The 23,131-nt window shown below is 58.5% G+C and overlaps 3 protein-coding genes and 1 pseudogene across 4 annotated transcripts; 1 reads left to right on the top strand and 3 right to left on the bottom strand.

The window, feature by feature from the left end:
• Window positions 1-589: 589 nt before the first annotated feature.
• LOC143695876 (serine/threonine-protein kinase PAK 3-like) lies at window positions 590-8,140 on the bottom strand. The gene is made up of 11 exons (XM_077191086.1): window positions 8,062-8,140; window positions 7,562-7,599; window positions 6,722-7,157; window positions 6,185-6,248; window positions 5,306-5,354; window positions 4,154-4,263; window positions 3,279-3,396; window positions 2,786-2,885; window positions 2,171-2,367; window positions 1,126-1,263; window positions 590-679 (listed from the first exon to the last, which is right to left on the bottom strand). The coding sequence occupies exons 1-11, from the start codon at window positions 8,138-8,140 to the stop codon at window positions 590-592; spliced, it is 1,419 nt and encodes a 472-aa protein (XP_077047201.1).
• Window positions 8,141-10,631: 2,491 nt separating this feature from the next.
• Window positions 10,632-13,448, top strand: LOC129132046 (class II histocompatibility antigen, B-L beta chain-like; annotated as a pseudogene). Its single transcript, XR_013185428.1, has 5 exons — window positions 10,632-10,776; window positions 11,251-11,523; window positions 12,147-12,458; window positions 13,124-13,230; window positions 13,331-13,448. The product of XR_013185428.1 is annotated as a class II histocompatibility antigen, B-L beta chain-like (transcript).
• A 3,113-nt stretch (window positions 13,449-16,561) lies between these two features.
• On the bottom strand, window positions 16,562-19,200 carry LOC143695874 (uncharacterized). Its single transcript, XM_077191085.1, has 8 exons — window positions 19,177-19,200; window positions 18,799-18,912; window positions 18,378-18,554; window positions 18,115-18,270; window positions 17,859-17,960; window positions 17,355-17,457; window positions 16,827-17,072; window positions 16,562-16,731 (listed from the first exon to the last, which is right to left on the bottom strand). Exons 1-8 carry the CDS (start codon window positions 19,198-19,200, stop codon window positions 16,562-16,564), a joined length of 1,092 nt encoding a protein of 363 aa, XP_077047200.1.
• Window positions 19,201-20,853: 1,653 nt separating this feature from the next.
• LOC143695873 (uncharacterized) lies at window positions 20,854-22,023 on the bottom strand. Its single transcript, XM_077191084.1, has 4 exons — window positions 21,559-22,023; window positions 21,198-21,262; window positions 20,939-21,055; window positions 20,854-20,883 (listed from the first exon to the last, which is right to left on the bottom strand). Exons 1-4 carry the CDS (start codon window positions 21,671-21,673, stop codon window positions 20,854-20,856), a joined length of 327 nt encoding a protein of 108 aa, XP_077047199.1. The 5' UTR covers window positions 21,674-22,023.
• Between the last annotated feature and the right edge of the window lie 1,108 nt (window positions 22,024-23,131).

Here is a 23,131-nt window from a genome sequence, read left to right as displayed (position 1 = left end):
ATACTATAGCAAAAGCAGTGAAAAGTGATTACAAACTGTACTCTATCAAACTCATTGTGATTAAGAATATTTTGCAGAAGTCAATACCTAATAGCAAAAGCCAGCACTACCTAGTTATTTATAACAAACCCAGGGCAGGTTTTTCCCTTGCATGGAGCACCTGGGCCTTCCCTGGGCCCTTTCTGCCCTCCTGCAGAGCCGGTGGCATTTTCCAGCACACACAGTTTGTAACCAAGAGCCGGGTGCAGCCGAGAAGGCTCCAAGTGCCTCCTTCCAGGCTGACTCTGCAGGTGCCGAGGCTGCTCTGGGCTCTGCCAGGGCTCTGCTGGGGCTCAGCTCTGGCCCAGGCTGGGCCCGCCCTCCCCTCACATTGCTCCGGGCAGCTGAGTCACCGCGGGAGAGGGAAGGGACACGTCAGGGGAGTTGAGGTTTAAGAGCGTTTTTATTCATAAAACTTTCATAACAATCAGGCTGCTCTAACTACCATAACTAACTAGCAATGCTAACTATCCTAACTAACTACCAGTGCTAACTACCATGACTAACTAATTGTCCTAACTACTGTAAGAAGAAGCTGTCCTCAAGTGCTTCATCTGCTCTGCTGCTCCCTCAGGTTCTTTGCTGCAGTGATCAGAGGGGTCAGGCTGGAGAGAGGCTTGGCTGATGATAAAAATGGGTGCTGCCCAAAGGATAAAAAATAAAGAAATGAACTGTTACTTTCCAGAGTCAAGTTCCTCACAGGCTCTGTTGCAACAGGACAAAGGGAAATGGTTTGAAAATCGAGGGAAGCAGGCTCAGATTAGATCTAAGGAAGAATTTTTTAACCGGGAGAGTGGGGAAACACTGACAGGAGGTGCCCAGAGATGTGGGAGGTGCCTCCTGCCTGGAAACATCCAAGCTCAGGTGAGGCAGGGCTCTGAGGCCCCTGAGCTGCTTGAAGATGTCCCTGCTCGCTGTGGGGCACCAGGTCCAGATGAGCTCGAAAGGAGCCTGCCAGGCCACAGCGGGCGAGGATTCTGCTTGCTCTGCGCGTGGAACGCAGCGAGACTGGAGACTATCGGAGGGGGCCCCACAAGAAAACCCCTCCCTGGCGCTGCTGCTTCCCCTGCAGCCCTTGGCTCTCACCTGCAGCAGCTCCTGGGCAGCCCAGCGCCGCTCCTCGTCCGGCTCCAGGCTGCACTCGAGGAAGTCCCGCAGCAGAGCCGACAGGCGCCGGGGCTCCTGCAGCTGCGGGGTCCCGTTCTGCCGGATCAGAGCGCGAGCCTGCAGGGAAAGCAAACTCAGCGCTCTGCCAGCTCCCTTCACACCCACACGGGCTCACATCCACCGCGGGGCCTCAGCCCCAGCTCCAGGGCCACTTTCCTCCCTGCCAGAGATGCTGCTCAGAGCTCATTTTGCTATGCCAAGCAAAAAACCCAAACCCTGGGGCTGCCACAGCCACTGCAACATCCAAATGATCTCGCCTTGAGAGCCAGTTTCATTGGCCGGCTTTGTTAGTAGGAACCTCCATCAGAAATAGCCCATTTTGCTTCTCCAAATATGGACACCAGCTTTACAGGCCATTTTCCAGAGTCACTGTGGTCTGCCTGTGTTATTTCAGAGGATTCTTCCATCAAGTGCATCTCTGCAGTGCCACTGACACTCAAGTAAATGCATTCCTGATGCCCCATCCCAGAAACTGCCAGGCAAGAAACAGGAGGTTTGTGATGCTGAAAGCTCAGGCTTGGTGACACAGAAAAAGTAGCTTGGACTAGGAAAGAAATATGTTAGACTATGGGGATGTTAAACCATCATCTTCATGTTTTCAACAAGTTTCCCAGTGAGAAGAATCAGGGGAGATCATCTTGCAAAACCTCTTTTAGAAACTCCTGCAGAAATCTTGTTGGGTTTGGGGCTGGGATTTGGGGATGGTGTGGGGTTTTCTTGCAAGATAACATTAGAGCTGAGGCACTTGCTTCATATTTCCAGATCATCCTCTCAGCTAGAAGAGCTGCAACAACGAAAAGCCCAAAGCAAATTGTTGCCGGAGACTGCAGAACATTCGTCTGTGTGGAGGCACAAGTCCTCTGGGAATTCCCTTCCCATGTGCAGAAACCTCCAGCTGCTGCTCCCAGTGCAGGGTCCCCCTGTGCTCGCAGCCTCTGCAGGCACTGGAGAATTTGCCTCTTACCATGGCCGCCGTTTCCCTGAAGTAAGGAGGTTCTCCTTCCACCATCTCGATGGTCACAATGCCGAAGGACCAGATGTCCACCTTGGGGCCATAAGGAGATCTGGTCACAACTTCTGGGGCCATCCAGTGAGCAGTGCCCACCATGGAGCTGCGCTGGTCCTGCTCAGGGCTGAGCTGAGCGCAGAGGCCAAAATCAGCTGAGGACAGAAAGAAACCCTGTCAAAGGCAGCTGCAATGAGGAAACCAAGCACAAAGATTCCCCACACTCAGTCTGAGAGTGTAGTAGTGAAGTCAGCTGGAAAAGCCCTCAGGGCTGTAGCCAAGGAAAGATGGAACTGGGCCCTTCAAGAAACCCTCAGCTTTCCTGCAGTGGCTTTTACTGATTCCCTTGGAGCTTTAGATTCCCACTGCTGCCCCTCTGGAAGGGCCATGGCCAGAGCAAAGGCACTGCTGGCCCCCTGCTCCTCTCCTGAGCTCTCTGCAGGGGCAGCCGCTCTCAGCTGGCAGCAGGGGCCGGGCAGTGCCCCCAGCAGCCCTTGTGGGGCTCTGGCCCTCCCTGGGAAGCAGCCCCAGCCCCGCAGCCCGGGAGCGCCGTGCCTGGCCAGGAACACCCACCCAGCCTGACAGAGCCGTCCATGCCCAGGAGGATGTTGGAGCTCTTCAGATCCCTGTGGATCACCCGGTTGGAATGGAGGAAATCCAGGCCCTGCAGACACTGAGAGAGAACAAGAAACACGAGGGCAAAAATCAATGGCTGGAATATATCACACCAGAAAGGACAGCTCAGAATTCTGCCAGCAGCAGCTTTGCTGTGACAGGCCAGGAGTGCAGTGCACACAAGCTCCAGGCAAATGGTTCAAGGCAAAGCTGAGAACAGCAAATCAAATCCAAACCAGAAAGAGAGTACCACAACAGCAGGAGAGAGAACAAGAACAGAGTAGAAGTGCAGTGATGCTGGCAGGCCGTTCACTGCAGAGGCTCTTTCTTCTCCAGCTCATAAAAACAACTCAGAAACAAAGCCCTGAGCATGGAGCCACTCCTGTTCTCACACCCTGTTTGGAAGGACCATCGTGTCCCAGCCATGGGAGTGACAAGCAGGATCCCTCACCTCCCGACTGACAGCTGCCATCTCTCCTTCAGCCATGCGCGTCTGTCTGACAATGTCCCGCAAAGTTCCTCCATCCATGTATTCCATCACCAGCCAGAGATCTCCATCCACAAGGAAGCTGGAAGAGGAAAGCAATGGCATGGAGATGAAAGTGCAGAGCTCAATTCCCCCATGGAAAAGCCTGGAGGGGAGTTTTGTTTCTGGGTCACTTGTCAGTGAGGACAGAATCAGATGGAGAGACATTCCTGCCAGGCTGCACAGTCCTAGGAATCTGCACAGTCTAAAGGGGAAGGAGACACCTGTGAGAAAGGAGAGGCCTTAGATGGCAAGCAGGTGAAAAATGCAGTTTAGCAACAGCCCAGATCAATGTGGAACCACAACCCTTGGCCCCAGCTGGTTCAGCTTCTGAACTCATCAGTTCCACCATTCCCTCCAGAACAAGGCAACACAACTGCCAGGGTTATCCAGGGGAGGAGGCCGTGCAGCACTTGGGACAAAAGCAGTCAGAAAACCTTTCAGAAAGTCCCTTCAGAAACAGGCAAGGCCAGTGAAAAATGGGCAAATGAGGCATTTCTGGAAACAAGGACCCGATCTTCCTGGCATCTGTAGCAATGGAAAAGGGCTGGGAAGAAGAAGCCAAGGGAAATAATTTCTGCTGTGGTTTATCAGCACTTGCTGGGAGACACAGCAAACGGGGTCAACTTGAAGGAAAAACCAAAGCAAAGCAACAAAAGCACGTGGAGGGAGTGAACTGCCAGGCTGTTGTTTTGGGAAGATGTGGCTGGGTCAGGCATTTTCAAAACAGGCTACAGACTCCTGATGCCAGGAAAGGTTAACGCAGGGCCCGGGCTCGGGATCAGAGCTGAATCACTCACCTGTCCAAAGAGTTGACAATGTTGGGGTTCTTCTTGTCCTTCAGGAGCAGGATCTCATTCACAGCTCGTTCCCTGTTCTGCCCTCTGAGACTCATTTTCTTGATGGCCACCTGAAGGGACATTGCAGCTTTGAACTGGAGGAGTCTGTGGCAGGAGGCCACAGCAAACACGGAGCGAGTCTTTGTGGAGCGACGGAGCCGGGCTGTGCCAAACTACCTTGGGATGGGACACCAGAGCTCAGCAAGGGCCATTCCCACAGCCCATTGCTCTGCCAGCTGGGGGCTGCTTACAGGACACATGGCCAGAGACATTTGGCCTTGCAAGCTCTGCAGAAATGGTCCCTCAGCTGTCAGCCTCAAAGCTCTAACAACATTCTCTGCACCTACAGTCTTCTCAAATGGCCTCAACACTCCTACTATTATTATTCAAACCCATTTTGCAAGCAGGAGGTAATTCTGGTTCTGTGAAAACAGAGCAAAACAGCCAGGAACCCCTTAGCAATTCTATGGGATTTGGTCATGATTTCAGATCCAGCTGCTCTGTTTGGGATTGCACAACAAAGCAGACACGCACACCCATTGCTCAGGTGATCCCTGTCACAGGCTGTCACTGACACCAGACCAAACACAACTTCAGGGTTTAGGAGAGAGCTTTGCTCTGGATATCCATCTCCTCATTTCTCTCCCTCTCTCTCTGTGAACAGCTGAAGTAGGACTAAAACCCCAAACTGAGCCCAAGCAGGATCTCTCCATAATTAGGCCTTGAGGTATCCTTTGAAGATGAAAGGCAGGATGGAAATAATAATAATGTTATACTTTAGCTAAGAATAGCTAAATAATGTTCCTGTCTGAGGTTGGGATGAAGATAAATTGGGCCTCAGTCTCCAGCAGCTGATGCATTCACACTTTTAGATATGAAGGCCAAGCCAGCATGTCCTGCTCTGACAGACACCGCTGCCCTCCTTGCATTCCTTTGGCGCTTCAGAAGGACCAAGTCTGTCCCAGCTGTGCTCTGCAGGCTGACACTGCTCTGCCTTCAGAGGAGCAGCCTGGGCAGGAAAGCTCTGCTGGCCCCCAAAGCTGCAGCCACAGCTCCCAGCAGAGGGGAAAGCCCTGGAGAGCTGCCAGGCGTGCTGGGCGTGTTGGCACTGACCTCTCCTCCAGTGGCCCTGTCGAGTCCTTTATAAACGGTTCCAAAAGCCCTGGAGACAAAACAGCAGAGAAGAAAGAAGCAGCGCTTTAGGCCCTGGCAGGGAAAGCCAGCCCAGACAGGAGATCTCTGCTGCCTGCAGCGTTCACAAACACCTGGGTGCATCGACCCTTCCAACAACAGCACAGCAGCCACCAGCCCTCTGCCATGCAAGGTGTGCAGGAGAAAACTGAGACCCAACATGAAGGAATTGGGCTGGAGCGAATCCCAATGTCCACCCTGAATTGCTTTAGTTCAAAACCTGAGGTGAGAGATGGCTGTCTAAAGAACTGGAAAAGAATGCATTTCATCCTTTTCCATTTCCTGCCTAAGATCTGCAGGTTCTACAAGGGCCCTGCCATCAGGCAGGTGATGCTTTTTCCCCCAGAGTGCATCAGCTCTGTGTCTGTTACTGAATGGATGGGGTCTGCTACCTGTGCTAGAATAGAGCACTTATTAGTTCATCTCTGGTTTCTGTTTCTAAACCATTAGGTTGATAACCCTGACCAGTGGATCTTTTTTGAAGGAAAATATTTGAAAGAAATCTTCTTGAGAACTGTTTTCTGACAGTCACCAGATGGTGAGTTGCTCTTTTAGGCAATCCAGTTCCAGGGACAGAAGATCTTCCAGGTCCTGCTCCTTGCTGCAGGCAGGACACTGCCAGCCTCAGGGGCCTTTGACGGCGCCTTCTGACCACAGTTATCAATTCTGATCAGGACTGAGAGACAGCAGGATGGTAGCCCAGTGCCTGAAGGTGCTTGGAGCTCTCCTGACTTCTCACTTGATCCTGCACCAGCACAACACCCGGCCCTGCTTGTGCAGCAGTAGCTGCCGTGCACTTACCCATGGCCAATCTGCTCCACTTCCAGGTATTTCTCGGCAGGCTCCGCCTCGCTCACGGTGTTCCCTGAAAGAAACCACGTGGAAGACGCTCCCTCCCAGAGTGAGACCCCGCCTTGCAGCAGAGCCACAACCAGCCCCACTCCCTGGGGCCGTGAGCCCCTTGGTGTCAGCCGGGGAAGGACAATAAATGGCTCGGTGACATTCAGCTGCAGAGCAACACTGGGTGCAGCTGATGCCGAGACACACACACAACACCTGCTCGGGCACCCAGGAACAGAGCAGACGTACTCAGCTGCATCAGGCACCACTCCCCTCTCCCCTCTGGCTGCCCGGCTGTGCTGCTGTCAGAATGTTCAGCCCAGGATCCCACAGCGGAGGGAGGTTCCTTGTCCTCTTCCCAAGCAGAGGGAGCTTCTCCATCCTCTTCCCAAAATGCTGCAGCTTCTCCATCCTCTTCCCAAAATGCTGCAGCTTCTCCATCCTCTTCCCAAAATGCTGCAGCTTCTCCATCCTCTTCCCAAAATGCTGGAGGTTCACCATCCTCTTTCCAAGCCAGGGGATGTTCGCTGTCCACTTCCCATGCTGGGAGATGTTCACTCTCCTCTTCCCAAGCCACAGGATGTCCTCCATCCTCATCCCACACTGGGAGATGTCCATTGTCCTCATCCCACTCCGTGGGAGCTTGGCCACTCTGGTCCCACACCAGGGGACATCCACCATCCTCGTCCCAGGCCGGGAGATGTCCCCTGTCCTTGTCCCACCCCGCGGGAGCCTCGTCGTTGCATTCCCACCCCGCGGGATGTTCGCCCTCGTCTCCCAGAGCGGCGGGAAGTTCACTGTCATCTCCCGGCACTGAGGGAAGTTCACCATCGTCCCCCAGAGCAGCGGGAAGCTCACTGCTGTCTTCCTCCTCTTGGGCCTCCTCTTTGGAAGCAGAGGGAGCCCCAGGAGGTGCTGGTGCTGCTTCTGTGCCCTGTGGACAGACGGCAGCGTGAGGGACAGGAAGTTCTATCTCAGTTATCACCTTATTTATCCTCAGCTGCACATCCAGCTGCACTACGCAGAAATGGGGTTTGGAGCTGTTCCAACTAACAATGGGCTACAGTCGACATTGCCACTTATTGTTGGGAATTCCATATTCCACCATGGCTAAAGCCAGCAAGCAATCCTCTGCCTGCAAAACCAGACCTGCAGCTCTTCAAAAGCTCTTCAGCAGAAAAGGAGAAAACTGCCAGGGAATTCCTTTGCTGCTGCTGCTGCTGCAAAGACACTGACAGGACCTTTCCTTCAGCCTCCCAGGCTGGCCCTCGACTGCCACATGCCGAGCTCACAACTTGCTGCACAATTCCAAACACCAAAGGTTCCTTTCCCACTCACCGAAGGAGGAGCTGCTCGGAATCCAGACATGAGGTGCCCTGCAATGGGAGAGGGAACATGAACCAGATGCTGTTAGGAGAAAAACTGCCAGTGCTGGGAAATGCCACGGAGCAAGGCAACCCCGAGAGAGCATTTTGCTTTCACTGCATCCCTCCAGGAGCCACAGTCCCTTCCCACAGCAAGCAAGAGAACAGCACAAAATACTGGGCTGGGTCAGTTCTTGGCTGGAGCAGCAAAGGGAGGGAGTTCCAGGCTCTGCTGGCACAGACTCCCTGCTTGAGGGAACAGAACCCCCCAGGGCTCATTGCAGATGCTGTGCACGCCCCGCTGGCTGCAGACACCCCCTTTTTCAGCTGCAGCTGCTGGCAGGAGCTCTCCCAAAGCAATAGTGTCTTCATGGCCATTTGGTTCCAAAGCCAACTCAGCTCCAGAGGAAGAACAGAAAGCACACAGCAAGCCCAAAGCCACAGATGCTGCACCGAGGGAAAACCTCAACTTACGTGCCAAGTGGGTTAAAAAATACCCCGAATAAGCCACAGAGTACAGAGTGCAAACTGCAGCAGCCACGTGCTGGATCATTTTGGCTGCGCTGCACACGCCTGCAGCCTGTAGCCCTGCAAGCACAGAAGGACAGGGCTGGGCTGGCTGCTGAGAATGCCTTGGGCAGGAGGATCCTCCGGCAGCGAGCCCAGAGCCACTCTGGGCACTGAGGCCTCCGTGTCCCACAGCAACGGGAACACCACGGGGACGTGGCGCTGTTCCTGTGACATCCCAGCAGCAGCTCACGCAGAAACCGCCTGGAAGGTTCTCTTGTGTCACAAAGGAGCACAAAGAACCACCCAGGGCACAGCCCATGGCCCAAAGGATGCAAGAGGAACTCAAAATGCAGCAAACAAGGACACCCCATAGCCCAGCCTGAACACTGAGGAGAACAAGGACAGGACCAAGGCAAAGGAAACGTGACCTTTAGTCACTGATAGTTCTGACTAAAAGCAGCAAGCCGTGCTCCATCTGGGATCTTTGTTCTAGTTCTAAAAACAAGCAAGGGTCTCCACTCTAAATACACAGAAGGCAGGAACTGGGGAGGAGGTGGGATTAGGAAGGAGGAGGAGGAGGAGGGAGAGAGGAAAAGGGGGAGCAGGAAGAGGAGGAGCAGGAGCAGGAACAGGAGGAACAGGAGGTTCCAGTGCCCCCTGTGGCCGCAGCCACGGGACCATCGCCCCCAGCTCGTCCTGCAGGTGAGCGGGGAGGGGGAGCTCGTCCCAAATCTATCCGGGAGTCCCTGAGAGGGTTTTTTATTGGGGTGTATTTGGAACTTGTAGATTGTGGAATTGACCCCAAATATCATCTGGTGTCTCTGGGAGGTTTTTTTTTCTCTGTGTGTGTAGGTTTGGATCTTGCAGGAGCCCAAAGCTGAGCCCCTTGGGGGGGATCTTTGGGGGCCCACGTGGCCATTGCCCAGTATGGGCAGGGGAGGACATTGGTCCTGGGGACCGCCGGGAGAGCAGAGGAGGGGATCCCCTGGGACCCCCAGAGTGGGGAGAGCAGAGAGGGCCGATCCCAGAGCTGGGGGACCCCGGCAGACTGGAAAGGGGGGGAGCCTGGAGAGGAGGGACCCCTGGGACCCCTGGGATCTCAAAGTAGAGCATCAGGGGAGAAGGGCCCCCATGGACCCCCAAAAGGCCCTGGATCATCCCTGAGCAGGACGCCAGAGAATGGAGAAGCCCTGGAACCATTGGACCCCCATGATCCTAAGGAAAGGAAACCTCTGGAACCCCAAAAGTGGAGAGATCAGCAATAGGGAACTGCTGGGAGAGCTTTTTGGGGCTGAATCTTGACATTGTGGGGATTTTCATGGACACAAGACTCCTGCTGACTTCTAGAGATGGACCTGGCCAGGAGGAGCCTCTACTCCAAGGCACTCCCACCTTGGTTTCCCCCAACCAGGGTCTGTCATTCCCAAGCTGTGGCCAGATGGAGGAGGAGGAAAAGGCCCAGGGATCCCTCACGAGGAGGGGCTGCAAACCCAGCCCAGGGAGGTGTGAGGAGGAAAGAGCCCCCCTGAGCCAGGAAGGCGGCCGGAGATCCAGCCAGAGCTCAGAGCTGGTGGAGAAGCCTCATGGCAGGGAGAAGCCCCACAAATGCTTGGAATGTGGGAAGGGTTTCAGCTACAGCTCCACCCTGATGGAACACCTGAACATCCACCCTGGGGAGAGGCCCTGGGAGTGTGGGGAATGTGGGAAGAGCTTCAGTGGGACCTCCGACCTCAGCAAGCACCACAAGATCCACACTGGGGAATGGCCCGAGGAGTGTTTGGAATGTCAGAGGAGCTTCAGGTGGGATTCAGAGATCATCACTCACCAGCACTTGCACACCAGGGAGAGGCCCTGCGAGTGTCCCGAGTGTGGGAAGAGCTTCGTGCGCTGCTGCAGCTCCATCCCCCATGGGAGGATCTGCGCTGGATGATCCCCAGTGACCCCCGTTGGGCAGAGCCCTGGTGACCCCTGTTCTGGGTGATCCGTGTTGGGTGGGGGGAAGATGTTGGAGAGATTTCTTTCCCTTCTCCTTGTGCTGCTGTGATTTGGTTGGTAATAAATTCCCTCCCTGTGCCCAGGCCGGGTCTGTTGTGCCCGTGCGGAATTTGCTGAGGGATCTCTCCCGGTCCTTGTCCCCAGCCAGGAACCCTCGGTTCCATTTTCTGTCCCTGTGCGGCTGCGGGGGCAGGGACAGAGCGGCTCTGGGGGTGCCTGGCATCGGGCCAGCGTCACCGCTCGCCACGGGCACCGCTGAGATCCCGCGCCCCTGGGCACGCATTGCTGGGCTCACCTGAGCTCCCACCTGCCCAGAGCCCCAAGGTTCCCCCTCCCCAAAAAACCCCCAGCCCGGGGCTGCAGCGGCCCGGAAAGGCCTCAGCCAATGGCAGCGCAGGCAGGAGGCGGCGCAGCCAATGAGATCTCGGGGTGTTGTATTGCGTCATCGGTTGCCGGGCAAAGCCCGCGGCCGATCGCTGCCCAAAAGTGGCGGCAGCCAATGAGAGCGCGCGGCGCTGCCGAGCCCGCCCTGCTCCGGACTGGTGCTGCCAGCGCAGCGCGGCTGCTTTGGGGCTGCTGCTCCCTGCCCGGCCCCGGCCATGGGGCGAGGGGCGGCAGCTGGGGCCCTACTGGTGGCACTGGTGGCGCTGGGAGCCCCCCCGGCTGCGGGCGCGGAGCTCTCGGGTGAGCGGGGGGCGGGAGGCGCTGGGACAGGGGGAGAGAAGGGGGAAAAGGGGGCGAAGGGGGGAGCCCGGAATGGAGGGGGAGGAGGAGGGGACCCCCCAAAGGGAGAGCGGGAGGGGCTGAGGGGTGGGGGGAGGGGAGGGACGGGTGGGTGAAGGTGGGAAAGTGGGGAAAAGGGGAGGGGGAACCCCAAAACTGAGCCCGAGGGGTTGTGGATTGGGAGATTTGTGGGAAAATGGGGAAATGGGACCCCAAAAGTGATTTGGGAGCGGCCGGAGGTGGGAGGGGAGAGGACGTGAAAGGGGAAATGGAGGAAGGGCGGCAAAGAGGAAGCGGCAGCGCGGACAGGAGAGTCCCATGGCGGCCGTGGGGCACAGGGGGTGCGGAGTGGGGATCCGGGGTGGCCCCCGGAGCTCTGGGGTGCTGCTGGGGGGAATGGGGAGGCAAGCTCTTAGCTGTGTCCTGAACTCACAGGGGTGTTCCAGCACATGCATAAGTACGAATGTCAGTTCATTAACGGCACCGAAAAGGTGAGGTTCGTTGCGAGATACATCTACAACCGGGATCAGTTCCTGATATTCGACAGCGACGTCGGGGTGTACGTGGGGTTCACCCACTATGGGGAGAGGTGGGCCAGGGACAGAAACAGCGATCCGGAATGGATGCAGAAAACACGGACTGCGGTGGACTGGCTCTGTCGGCACAACTACGATATTTATGCCAAGTTCACCACCGTGGAGCAGAGAGGTGATCGCGGGGCAGGGCGTCCCCTGGCGCCCTGCCCTACCAATGACCCTGGAGCCTCAGAAACCTCCCTGGGAATCGCCCCTGGATCCCTCAGCCCTCCTTGGGCCCATCTCAGGTCCTCCTGTCCCTCCCAGTCCATCCCAGTCCCTTCCAGTGTCCCCACGCGCGTCCATTTCAGCGACGCGTAACGGTGACGCTTTTCAGCCAATCAGGTCGCGTCTCTCTGGTGACTCATGGGTTGCCAGGCAGACCCGCAGCGCCGAGTGCCCTGCGCTGACTCGGCCTCCCAGTGCCGCGCACTTCATTACCAGTTCCTCCCAGTGCCACCAAAATCCCTCCCATTACCTCTCAGCCTCTCCCGGTCTTTCACAGTCCCATCCAGCTCCTCCAAGTCAATTGCCAGTCCATTCCAAGCTCAGTCCCAGTTCACTCCCAGACCTCCATTCTCTCTCCCAGTGCCCGTCCATCCCCTCCCACCTATCTCAGTGTCACCCCTGTCCCTCCCAGTCCATCCCAGTCCATTCTCAGGCCGTTCCCAGTCCCTCCCAGTCCATCTCCAGGCCCTCCCAATCCATTCCCAGCCTATTCCCAGTCACTCCCAGTCCCTCTCCAGCCCACCCCAGCCCTCCCCTCTCTCTCTCTCCCAGTGCCCCCCAGCTGATCCCAGTGTCCCCCCTCTCTCTCTCTCTCTCTCTCTCTCTCTCTCTCTCTTTCTCTCTCGCTGCTCCGTGATTTCTACCCTGCTGCCATCCAGGTGAGGTGGTTCCAGGGCCAGCAGGAGCTCTCGGAGCACGTGGTGGCCACCGACGTGGTCCCCAACGGGGACTGGACCTACCAGCTGCTGGTGCTGCTGGAAACCCCGCCCCGGCGAGGGCTCACCTACAGCTGCCAGGTGGAGCACGTCAGCCTGGAGCAGCCCCTGAGCCGGCACTGGGGTACGGGGGAGCCCCTGGGGGCGCTGGCAGAGCCACTGGGCTGTGCTGGGAGCCACTGGGAGGGAGCTGGAGAGAGCCGGGCTGGGACTGGGAGAGGGGCTGGGGGCTGGGCAAGGGCTGGGAAGGGGTTTGGGGGATGCTGGGGAGGGTGGGATGGGGTTGGGAGGGTCCTGGTGGGCACTGGGAGGGAGTTTGGGAGTGCTGGGTGTGACTGGGAGGGAGTTTGGGGGTTCTGGGTGTGACTGGGAGGGAGTTTGGGGGTGCTGGGTGTGACTGGGAGGGAGTTTGGGGGCGCTGGGTGTGACTGGGAGGGATCGCAGTGAGCCCGGAGGCGCTGGAAGGAGATCGGCCATGGCAAAGCGGGGCTCGCCATGAGCTCGGTTGTGCTGGGCACAGACTGGGAGGGCTCTGGCTGAGTCCTGCTGGGGCTGCCAAGGGACTGCGAGAGGCTTTGGGGCTCCTGGGGCGCTGGGGGCAACTGGGAGGGGGCTGTGGGATCCTCAGAGGGACGGGAGGGGCTTTGGTGGCTCCTGGCCAGGACAAAAAGGGATCAGGGGGAGGTTTCAGGGGCTCCTGGCTGGGCTGGGGGCCACAGGGAGGGCACTGGGAGGGGCTCGGGGTGTCCCTGAGGGGTTTTGGGAGTGCTGAGCCCTGCCGCCCCCCAGAGATGCCGCCGGACGCCGCCCGCAGCAAGATGCTGACGGGCATCGGGGGCTTCGTCTTGGGCTTCCTCTTCCTGGCGCTGGGGCTCGGCTTCTACGTGCGCAAGAAGGTCAGGGCGGGTGCCGGGGGTGGCGTCCCGGCCGTGGCGGAGCGTGCGCGCTCCCGCCGGGGCCCCCAGCCCGGTGTCACCCCCTTTTCTCTGCCCACAGAGCTCCTGAGCCGGCGGCGGCCGCAGCCCCTCCCCGTGGGCTCGGGCCCGGCCGGGACCCCCCGCTCCGTCCCCGCTCCGCTGATTTTGGGGGGGTCCCGTATCCCCCCAGCCCCGCTGGCGCTCTGCCCCCGCCCAGTGCCTGCTCCCAGTGCTCCCAATAAAGCTTCCCAGTTGGCCCCGGGGCCGTTTATTGGGGGGCGATGGGGAGGGGGTTGGGGGGGTCGGCGATGGGACGGATTTGGGCAAAGGGAGGGGGACAAAGGGTGGGGGCTGGGCCCGGAGGGGAGGAGGAGGAGGAGGAGGAGGAGGAGGAGGAGGAGGAGGAGGAGGAGGAGGAGGAGGAGGAGGAGCACCAGTACCAGAACCCCGTGGTTTCCCCGCCCCCCTGGAGCTGCAGCCCCCCCCGGCTCCGTCATCATCGCCCCCTCCCCACATCCCGCAGTGAGCGTCAAGGGGGAGCTCAGCCCTTGTTAAGAATCTCTAAATAATATTAAAAAACAATTCAGTATTATTTTAAAATTTATACAACTTATTAAAATATAATGCAATGTTTTTTAAATTTAAATTTATGTCTTTTTAAAATTTTAATAATAGTTAATAATTGTCTTGACCCCTTGTTAATAAAGTTGTGTTTCTGAAGGGGAGCAGGTGTCATGGTTTGATGCTGGCACAATGCCTGTGCCCCCATGAAAATACATTGTCCCCAGTGTCTGCTGTGAGATGTGACCAGAAATACAGCAAAGCAGGCTCCAGCTTAGGAATAAAAGAAAAAAAAAATATTAACCTACAATATATAAAAGATACACATAGAACGCAGAATGAAAACCTTCCAAAACATTTCTCCTCCCTGTCCTGGTTTGAGAGGAAGTGAGTTTTTTTGGGATGCAGTGGTCAAACCAATAGGTGCTCAGATTTGAATATTGGCACCTGGTATGGCCACTGAGGACATGGATATGCCTCTGAGAACACGGGGGTTAAAAGCAGAGAACGCCCAGGGGAAGCTCTCTTGGTTCCGGTTGGTGAAAGGTTCAGAGCTGCCCTGCCCGGCTGCGGGCTGGCTGCGGGAGGGGAAGCCATGCGGCCGGGTGAGGTGAGCCGGGCCTTGGACAGAGAGGGGAGGTGAAGGCCCCTGCAGGATGGGAGGGTGGAGGAGCACCGAGAGGGATCGGGCAGCAGCCCCAGAGAGAGAGGGAGAGAGAGAGAGAGCCGGTGTCTGTGCCTGTGTTTGTGCCACCTTGAAATTGGATAGCACGGCCGGCGAGAAGGAGAAGGAGGGGGTGTGGCGAGAAGGTGCCGGGCAGGGCCAGCGTGGGAGGTCTGGACAGGCAGAGCCTGAGATTTTTAACCATTTTCTTGGATGATGGAAACCTTGCAAATGCTGATCCTCCTGGAGTTAAATGAGGAGAGATACAGATGAAATGGGAGGAAAGGGGCCATGAGAGAAGTTGAGAAGAATATTGGGTGGGCGGAGGTGATGGAGTGGCCTTTGGCTGGACTTTTCTTGTATTGCCATGGACAGAACCATTTTTCCTGTGACACAGAGACTGCATTTAGGGGGAGCAATGGCTCAGAGCCAAGAGAGTGCAGTGATGTTATGTGAAGGAGCAGCGTGAACAGAGGCAGGTGAGGAGGGTGGTGGTGCCCTCGATCTTCAGTGAAGAAGAAGATCTCTGTTCTCGAGACCCCTTGGCCCCAGGGGGTGAATTTGGAGGAGACAGGTGTCCCAAAAGTGAGAGACTGTGCTTTTTTGGAACTGGGCAAAGCATCCTTAAAAGGGGAACCCCAGAAGCAGCTTTGGTCCATGTACAGTGGTGAGAGCACTGGACATGGAAGAAAGATGTCACGATGGCAAATGTTCTCCGGGTGGTGCCATGTGTGACATGGAAACACAAGAGGTTTCAACTGTGTTTCCTGGGGAAGCCTATGGTACAAGACAGACTCCTCTCCTCTTGATAAACTGAGAATTGATTATCTGAGGGGTGGCGATGGACTGAGAGTTGGTGATCTGAGGGGTGGTTACTGAATTGAGAGTCCAAGGTTTTGCCTTACTGTGATGTATTGGGAACTTGGCTGGGGGGAGGAGGAATGTTTGGAAGGTTTTCATCCTGAGTTCTGTGTGTTTCTTTTTATATATTCTAAGTTTATAAAAATTTTTTTCCTTCTATTCCTAAGCTGGAGCCTGCTTTGCTCTATTCCTGGTCACATCTCACAGTAGACACCAGGGAGAAGGTATTTTCATGGGGGCACTGGGATTGTGCCAGCATCAAACCGTGACAAAAATCCATCCCCCTTCCCCCATCGAAAAAGAGTATAATTGGGGTCCAGATGAACTGTGCCTCTGAGATCTCCCCGACGTAACAGGCAGATCCTCAACTGGACTGGACCAAAGGAATTCGTCTCTACGTTTGGTAGCTCTATCCCCCTCTTTCTCTCTCTTTCTCCATCTTTTTCTCTCTCTTAATCCCTCTATTGCATTTTGCTGTGGTCATTCAATAAAGGTATATTTGTTTTGATTATTACTGCAAATCCCCAGTGCTGTGTCAGTTTTTTGCACCCTGAGATCAAACCCATGAACCATCATGACACCCGTTCGTAAGGACGGATCATGACATCCGGGTGCTGCCTGTCTGGCTGTGGCCAGCAGCTCGTGTCCAAACACAAGCAGGTGCCTTCTGGGCAAGGGAATGGACTGGCACGAGCAGCCATTTTCCCTGGTGAACCTGGGAGGAACCTGGGCAAGTGCAGAAGATTGGGATGACCCTGGCATGAGAGAACCTGTGGTGTGTCTCTGATGATGCTGCCAGCACTGCGAAGGAAGAGCCAAGACAAGTGCTGGAAGCAGACACATCCTGCCGATTTCTGCTCTTCCATGGACACGGAACACACTTGCTCCCCCAGCTCCAGAAGACTTGATGCAGGAACAAAAGCATTCCTGCAGGAACAACCAAAGGCCAAGGGGCGTTTCGCCACTTTCCCTTCCACACCGCACGCTTGGGCAAATTGCACAGACCAAGCAGCCTTTTCCCCCTCTTCCCCATTGGCCTGAAGACACTCTGCACCAAGAGAAAGCTCCTGGACAGCCGGCTATCCAACAACAGCAATTTAATGTTCCTCCAGGGGGTGAAGGGAAAGGAAGTGCTGGCAGAGGAGAGGTGTTCCCCGCAGGCTCAGGTGGCCCCAGCAGACGCAGCCTCCCGGAGCAGTTCTGCACAGCGCCGCAGCAGGACACTCAGCCACGGCCACACAGCAAAGGCCGCGAGTGCCAGAGGCGGCGCAGTTGGTCTCGCATCTTCTGGAGTCGGGAGCAGGGAACGCTCTGTAGAGCTAAAAGGATGTACAGAGCTTGAAGCGCCAGGCATGAGATGGCAGGGCTGGTGTCATCCGTCATGTCCAGAAGGGCTGCAGAGAGAGAAACAGAGGCCCAGTCAGAGGCTGGATCTGCGGGCAGCTGGGGAGAGCCTCCAGGCTCGTGCATAGCACGCAGCTCCTGGCACGGCCTGGAGGAAGCAGGAGGCAAGAAGGACGAGCTGGCAGCTGCTGGCCAGGAATGTCCCCCAGGCGCCTGCAAGGTGTCTGTGCTGTGGGCATCTTGGGGCGCGCAGGGAGCGGAGCCGTGGGCGGGCGGGCCAGGGAACGCAGGTGCCAGCGGCAGCCCCCGGCGAGAGCCCGCGGGCCGCACTCACCCCTGCAGATGATGCGGAAGTGCGGCTGCTGCCCTGTCAGGAAGCGCCCGGCCATCCCTGGGGAACACAGAGCGTGTCCTGCCTTCAGAGCCACAGCTGCCGCCCAGGGGCGCTGCCAGCCCCGAGGCCACACGCCCTGCTGGCCCGGCAGGGCTCAGCCCGGGCCCCTGGCGCACGCTGCCGCCCCAGGCCACGGCTGCCAGAGGGCGGCAGCAGCAATGCCGAGCCCCGCCGGGGCTGCACATGCCCGCGCCCGGATCCTGCTGCCGGGCCAGCAGGCGGGGCTGGGGCCGAGCTGCGGCGGGCCGGGCCGGGGAGGGAGCTGGGCTTGGCGCTCACCCATGAACCTGACGGCCGCCTCTCGCAGGGGCTCCTGTGCGCTCCGCACGTAGGGCAGGGCCAGGCGCAGCTGCTCGGCCGCTCGGCTCCTGTCCTCTGCCAGCTGCAGAGAGCGGCGGGGCACGGAGGGAAAGGGTTGATGCGGGCCCTGCCCCTGGGCCGGGCGCTGCCTACGGCCGCCACTGCTCCCCCTGCCCACAGAGCCCTGAGGCCCGGCCAGCAGCCGCAGGCGCTGGGCTCGGCACGGGGCGGAGGGCCCGGCGAGCCGCGGTGCCCCCGCAGCAGAGCCCGGCTGGCTCGGGCCTCCATCGGCACCGGCCTTGGGGCCACAGGAGCCTGGAGAAGAGCCCGCACGGCCCAGGCAAGGGAGCGGCGTGTGGGGCGCAGGCTGGTGCCCCTGCCTGCGGCACTGGGCAGGGGCCACAGCTGCCAGCCCCACAGACTGGGCGCCGCGGGCAGGCGGCTTCTCCAGGGATTGGGCTGGGCATTCCAGGCTGTCCTTACCAAGCACTCGGCAAATCTCCACATCTGATCCGTCTGCAGCAGCTGCTTGAGATCCTTCCTCTTCAGGAAGCTTACTGCAGAAAGCAGCGTTTCCCGAGAGGCCTGCAGAGCAGCAGAGACCCAGAGATGGCACCGCAGCCCAGGGCACCGGACCCACATCTCTGTGCCAGGGCCGGGAGGAGGCTGGAGCCCGTCAGGTGCCAGGGGCTGGGGAGACAGCTGAGCTCCTTCCATGGGGACACCCAGGAGGCCTCACCTGTGCCACACGCCCGTTCTCATCGTGGCAGTGGAAGAAGAGTGGGAGCAGGCTCTGGCTCACGTGCTTCTTCAGGGCCTTTTCTCCCTTTGCCACTACCAAGGTGATCACGTCTTGGAAGAGGCGAATGGAGAGCAGCTGCACAAGGCTGTTGTCCTGTTGAAAAGGAAGCCAAAGCCCTCCACATCAGCTGCTCCAGGCCTCCCTGTGCCCAGGCCCAAGGCAGCACCCAAGTGCCCGTGGCTGGGGGCACAGAGCCTCACATTGTCAAAGAGGTGCCAGAGCGCCTCAGCCAGCTGCAGGGCGATGGGGCTGGCTATTGCCAGGTCTTTCTGCAGCAGCAGGAGGCTGAGCACAATGAGGGTCTTCTCCACGATGTCTTCATCCCTATCCCACAGTAGCTTCCCAAGGCTTTCAGTCAGGCTGTACACGCTTGGATCCTGTGTGCAAAACAAGGCTGGGCAACCGCACGCTGCTGCTGCTGCTGCTGCTGCTGCTGCTGCAGGGCTCAGAAGCCCAAGGCCTGTCCCAAAGCACTCAGGCAGCTGAACAGCGACCCTGGAGAGCTGGGAGCAGCTGCCACAGCTGCCAAAGCCCAGCTAAGCCCAAGGGGCTGCTTGCCCCAGCCCCACGCTGCCAGCACAGCTTCAGCTGCTGCCTCCTTCTCACCATCGAGGTGAGCACCACGAGGCCTCGCAGCGCCACACCACGCATCTGCCTGGACTCGCTCTGCAGGTGCCTTGTCAAGATCTCCAGGACTTTTTTACCGCATTCGCTCAAGTCCAGGCAATCCAGGACCTGAAAGGCACAGAGCAGGCACAGAGCAGGCACAGAGGTGCCCAGCTGGCAGGAGCTCAGAAGTGCACAGGGCCGAGCCAAGGCAGCAGCACAGGGCACAGGCAGCGCCCCAGGCAGCTGCGGCTACGAGAGGGCAGAGGGCTGGGAGGCAGCTCAGCCAGGCAGCACTGGCCATGGGGCTCACCTCCACCAGGAAGGCCAGGGCGGGCAGCTCCCAGTCTGAAATGCCTTGGCTGAGCAGGTCAAAGAGGCAGGATGCCATGCCGCAACACCAGATGATGGAGACATGGCGCATCTCCCTGGCAGGGAGAAAAAGGCACCATTGCTCCTGGGCCGGGCGGGCAAACGTCTCCCAGGGCTGACTCGCAGAGCTCTGGTCTGCTCCCGAGCATCCCGAGGGCGCTTTGGGAGGCGGCTGTTCCCGGGCAGCCTCCTGTGCCGGCCTTTTCCAGTCTGCTCATCCCTCCCTTGGTGACAAGGCCCTGCTGCCCATGAGCACGGGGACTGTGTGGGGCGTTGCAGTCACAAAGGAGAGGGGCGGTGGGGAGAATGAGGTCTCACCTGGCCAGCAGACGCACTGCACAGTGGTGGGTGTCGGCACAGAGCAGCGTGTCCCAGGCACGCTTGCGTTCCATGGACAGCACCACGTGCTCATAGCGCATTTGGCAGAGCAGGGCCTTCAGGGTCTGCAGCGCAAAGCTGTGTGCAGAGCAAAGCCCAGGTCACGCTGGGAGCCCCGGCTCCTGCCTGGGGGGCGTGGGAGGGATGGGGAGACTGGGAGGACTGGCATGGAGCACCTGTTGGGGTTGGCGGAGAGGCCGTGTTGCTCCTGGCATCCCTGCCAGAAGGTCTCAACCTCTTCTGGCATATCCTGCATGCTGATGTAAGCTTGGAAGAGCAGACGCAGAAAGAGATTGGAGAAATACTCCAGCACCACAGGCGAGCGCCAGGCCAGATTGAAGACTCTCCACAGGGCCACAGTTGCCTGCAAGAAATAAAACAGCCAGAGACAAGGCTCAGTGCCAAGACATCCACATGGCAGGGCCTGAGCATGTGGGGGAGAGGCCGGGGGAGACACGGGGGGAGCAGCGGGCCTGGTGCCCCTGAACCCCTCCCCTAAGGCAGGATTCAGCCCAGTGCCTGAGGCAGGGGGATGCAGCTGGGGGGAGGACAGAGAGCTGGCTGCTGGAGAGGCGGCCTGGGGGCTGGCAAAGGCCGGCACCAGAAACTCACAGCCAGGGCAAAGACTCCTGCGTTGTCCCCATCGGAGGTGTACACGCTGTGCACTGGCCAGGCGCTCAGCACATCGAGGAGTAGCCGCAGCGCCGGCTCCGCAGTCCTGCTCGAGGACATGATGGTTCCCCACATGGTGGCGGCAGCTCTGTGGGGTCAGAGCTCTGTGTCAGGGCGGGCTCGGCCACAGCACCGTGGCCTGGGCAGCTGCAGGGCCCCGCGCTGGCCCTGAGCCCTGCCTCTGCCCACTGCCCCTGGCTGGCAGCGGCCAGCCAGCCCACGTGGGTACAGGCCCCGAGGGGCAGGGAGGGAGCGTGGCACCAGGCTCAGGAGCTGACATGGCAGCCCTGGAAAACCGAGGAGCCAGCGGATCCTGGAACCGGCGCCTGTCTGGCAGTCAGCAGGGACAGGCTCTACAGGGTGATGGGCCGGTGAACCCGAAGCCCTCAAGGCACGTGGGGCTGCCCCACCTGTCACACGATGGGGCCCAGCGCAAGAGGGTGATCAGCACGTCAGAGGGGTATTCCTCGGTCAGCTCCAGAAGGGCCCTGTCCAGCCTGTGCCCAGCAGCCTCATTGGCCGTGAGCCACTGGTGGATGGACCTCACCATGGCGGGCACCTGCAGAGGGCACGGGGAGACTTGGAGAGCTGCCAGAGCAGCAACTCCCCCTGAGAAGTGCTTCCCTTCCAACCGCATTGGGCCGGGCCTCAAAGGCCGAGGGAGCCCGGCAGAGCCAGCTCGAGGCACCACACCACTGCTGGGGCCATCGAGCCCTTGCCCCAGGCTGCTTACTTGCACTGGATTGGAGACACCCTTCTCCACAAGCAAATCCAGCATGGCAGCATCGATCTCGGCATCAAGGAACGGAAGGTTGGCCAAGACGCCCGTGCCCACACCGGCGGTCTCTTCCTGCCAAAGGCACGTGATGAATTCACAGAGGGTCCGCAGGAGAAGGGCAGCAAGGGAGGGAGAATCCATGGAGCGCTCCAAGCCTGGTGCTTGGCTGAGCAGTGCCAGCAGGCCCAGCCCAGGTGGGGATGGCCGCAGGTACCTGCGCCGTTCTGCCCAAGCGGCCACGGGCGGCTTCCTGTTCTTGTGTCCGGTCCTGGGCTGCATCTGGCAAAGAGCGAGCGCAGCCAGAGCTGAGGGGCTGCGGGAGAGGCCAGAGAACACAGCCCAGCCCTGCGCTGCCCAGGCAGGGAGAGCCTCGGGATGCCCCGGGGGATGGAGCGTGGCTGCCAGGTGCTCCAGCCCAGCTTCTGTCCTATCCATGGATATGTCCACAGGGATGGGATGGGATGGGATGGGATGGGATGGGATGGGATGGGATGGGATGGGATGGGATGGGATGGGATGGGATGGGGCCAGGCTGGCTACAGGCACCAGCCCTGTGGCCCAGCTCTGACACTCACGCTCCTGCAGCAGCTGGAACTGCTCCAGTTCTTCAGGCTGCTGTGCTGAGGTAGCTCCAGCCTCTTCCTCCTCCACCCAGGCCAGCTTGGGCACGCTGGGGGGTCTCTGCTCCATGTCACTCTTTGCAGTTATGAGTGCTTGCTGAAGCAGAGAGGCCTCGGAAGAGCTGAAGATGAGCAAGTGCTGCAGCTGTGCCTTGAAGGCACCTGCAACAGAGGAGCCTCGGGAAGGCTACAGGACAGGAACTCCTGCAGTCTGTCCTCGAGGGCAGCAGCAAGAGAGAAGTCTCAAAAGGGAAATAGGACTGCAAGTCCCGCAGTCTGTCCTCGAGGGCACTGGCCGCAGGGATGGCAGACGCTTGGGAAATGCTCCACGTCACCGAGTCCCGCAGCCTGGCCTCGAGGTCACCTGCACAGGGAACGCCTGGGAAAAGCTCCGGGTCAGCAAGGAACGAGTTGGCTGTGTGGGGGCTCCTCACAGCACTGCTCTGTCCTGTCCTGTCCCGTCGCATGCACCCAGCACTGTGGCGTGGCCGTGGCACCACCAGCACCTTTGTCACGACGTGTCACAAAGGGTCACACTCTCACATTCTGTCCCTTTCCATCCCATGGTGACCACGGTGCACTGTGTCACAGAGAGCCCCAGGACACACCTCCACGTGCCCTGGGGACACCCCCACGCCACCCAAACTGCCCCAGCTTGCAGGCAAGACCTTGCCCCAAGTGTTGAAGACACAGCCCAGCAGGAACTTTAGCAACAGCCCAGACAAGAAGCAGCTGCTCCTCTGCTCTGCCTGCTCAGGGCAGCAGAATGAGCCCCCATGGCTGCCACCGCAGCTGAGCAGGAAGGGCACCGGGGCCTTCCACAGGCCCTGCCACGGCCTCTTTGGGACCAGCCCCGGTGCTGGGTGGCCGGCACAGTCGCAGGGGCGTGACACAGACACGGGACGTGTGGCTGCCTTGGTTTGGAAAGACAGGAGTCTGCTAAGGAAGGCAGGAATCTCCCCTGAAATGGAGAATGTAAACCCTCCCCACCCTTCCTGATTGCTACAAACTTTAAATTTAGGGGCTCTCAGGCAAAAATATGGGAGCAGGAAATAACAGTTCTTTAATAGGGAAGGAAAAAAATAAAAGGATTAAATAAAGAATGCAGTACACTAGAACAACACTGACAGAGTCAGAACCCAGCCTGACACCCTGTGGGTAAAGGTGTGGTAGCAGTGCAATTGGAAATGTGGCTGCAGCCCTCCTGCAGTGTCAGGGGTGATTCTGTTGGAGCAGGGGGGGTCCTGTAGGGAAGGATGTGTTCTTCCTCCGAAGATCCAGTGGAAGAAGAGGCAGCTGCTGTTCCTCTGGGGAATCCAGTGGAGAAACCCGTGCTGGTGTCTCAAAAACCTCTGGATTATATCTGGGTAGCAATGCTTGGCTCCTCCCTCTGGGCGGAGCATCTCCCAATGGGATGTTATAGTTCTTATCAGTCATGCAGTGACATTCAATAGTCTGTTATCAACAGATGTCCCCTCCCCGGGAGGTGTGAATGTGGTCACTCAAAGAGAGAGATAAGGCAAACTGC

Source organism: Agelaius phoeniceus, chromosome 27 (assembly GCF_051311805.1).
Source record: "Agelaius phoeniceus isolate bAgePho1 chromosome 27, bAgePho1.hap1, whole genome shotgun sequence".
In the NCBI taxonomy this organism is placed as follows: Eukaryota; Metazoa; Chordata; class Aves; order Passeriformes; family Icteridae; genus Agelaius; species Agelaius phoeniceus.
This window is presented reverse-complemented; position numbering and strand designations above follow the sequence as displayed.

Bases quoted from the DNA above. Each gene is read 5' to 3' on its own strand.
- LOC143695873 (XM_077191084.1), bottom strand. From the start codon at position 21,673: ATGGAGCAGAGACCCCCCAGCGTGCCCAAGCTGGCCTGGGTGGAGGAG. The intron at 21,263-21,558 runs GTGAGTGTCAGA...GCTCTTTGCCAG, and splicing joins GTTCCAGCTGCTGCAGGAGC to ATGCAGCCCAGGACCGGACA. The intron at 21,056-21,197 runs GTACCTGCGGCC...TGCCTTTGGCAG, and splicing joins GCTTGGGCAGAACGGCGCAG to GAAGAGACCGCCGGTGTGGG.
- LOC143695876 (XM_077191086.1), bottom strand. From the start codon at position 8,140: ATGATCCAGCACGTGGCTGCTGCAGTTTGCACTCTGTACTCTGTGGCT. The intron at 5,355-6,184 runs GTAAGTGCACGG...TTTTGTCTCCAG, and splicing joins GTGGAGCAGATTGGCCATGG to GGCTTTTGGAACCGTTTATA. The intron at 2,886-3,278 runs GTGAGGGATCCT...GTTCTCTCTCAG, and splicing joins TGGCAGCTGTCAGTCGGGAG to TGTCTGCAGGGCCTGGATTT.
- LOC143695874 (XM_077191085.1), bottom strand. From the start codon at position 19,200: ATGTCTCCATCATCTGGTGTTGCG. The intron at 18,555-18,798 runs GTGCTCACCTCG...TTTTGCACACAG, and splicing joins TGGCGCTGCGAGGCCTCGTG to GATCCAAGCGTGTACAGCCT. The intron at 17,073-17,354 runs GTGAGCGCCAAG...TGTGTTCCCCAG, and splicing joins GGCGGCCGTCAGGTTCATGG to GGATGGCCGGGCGCTTCCTG.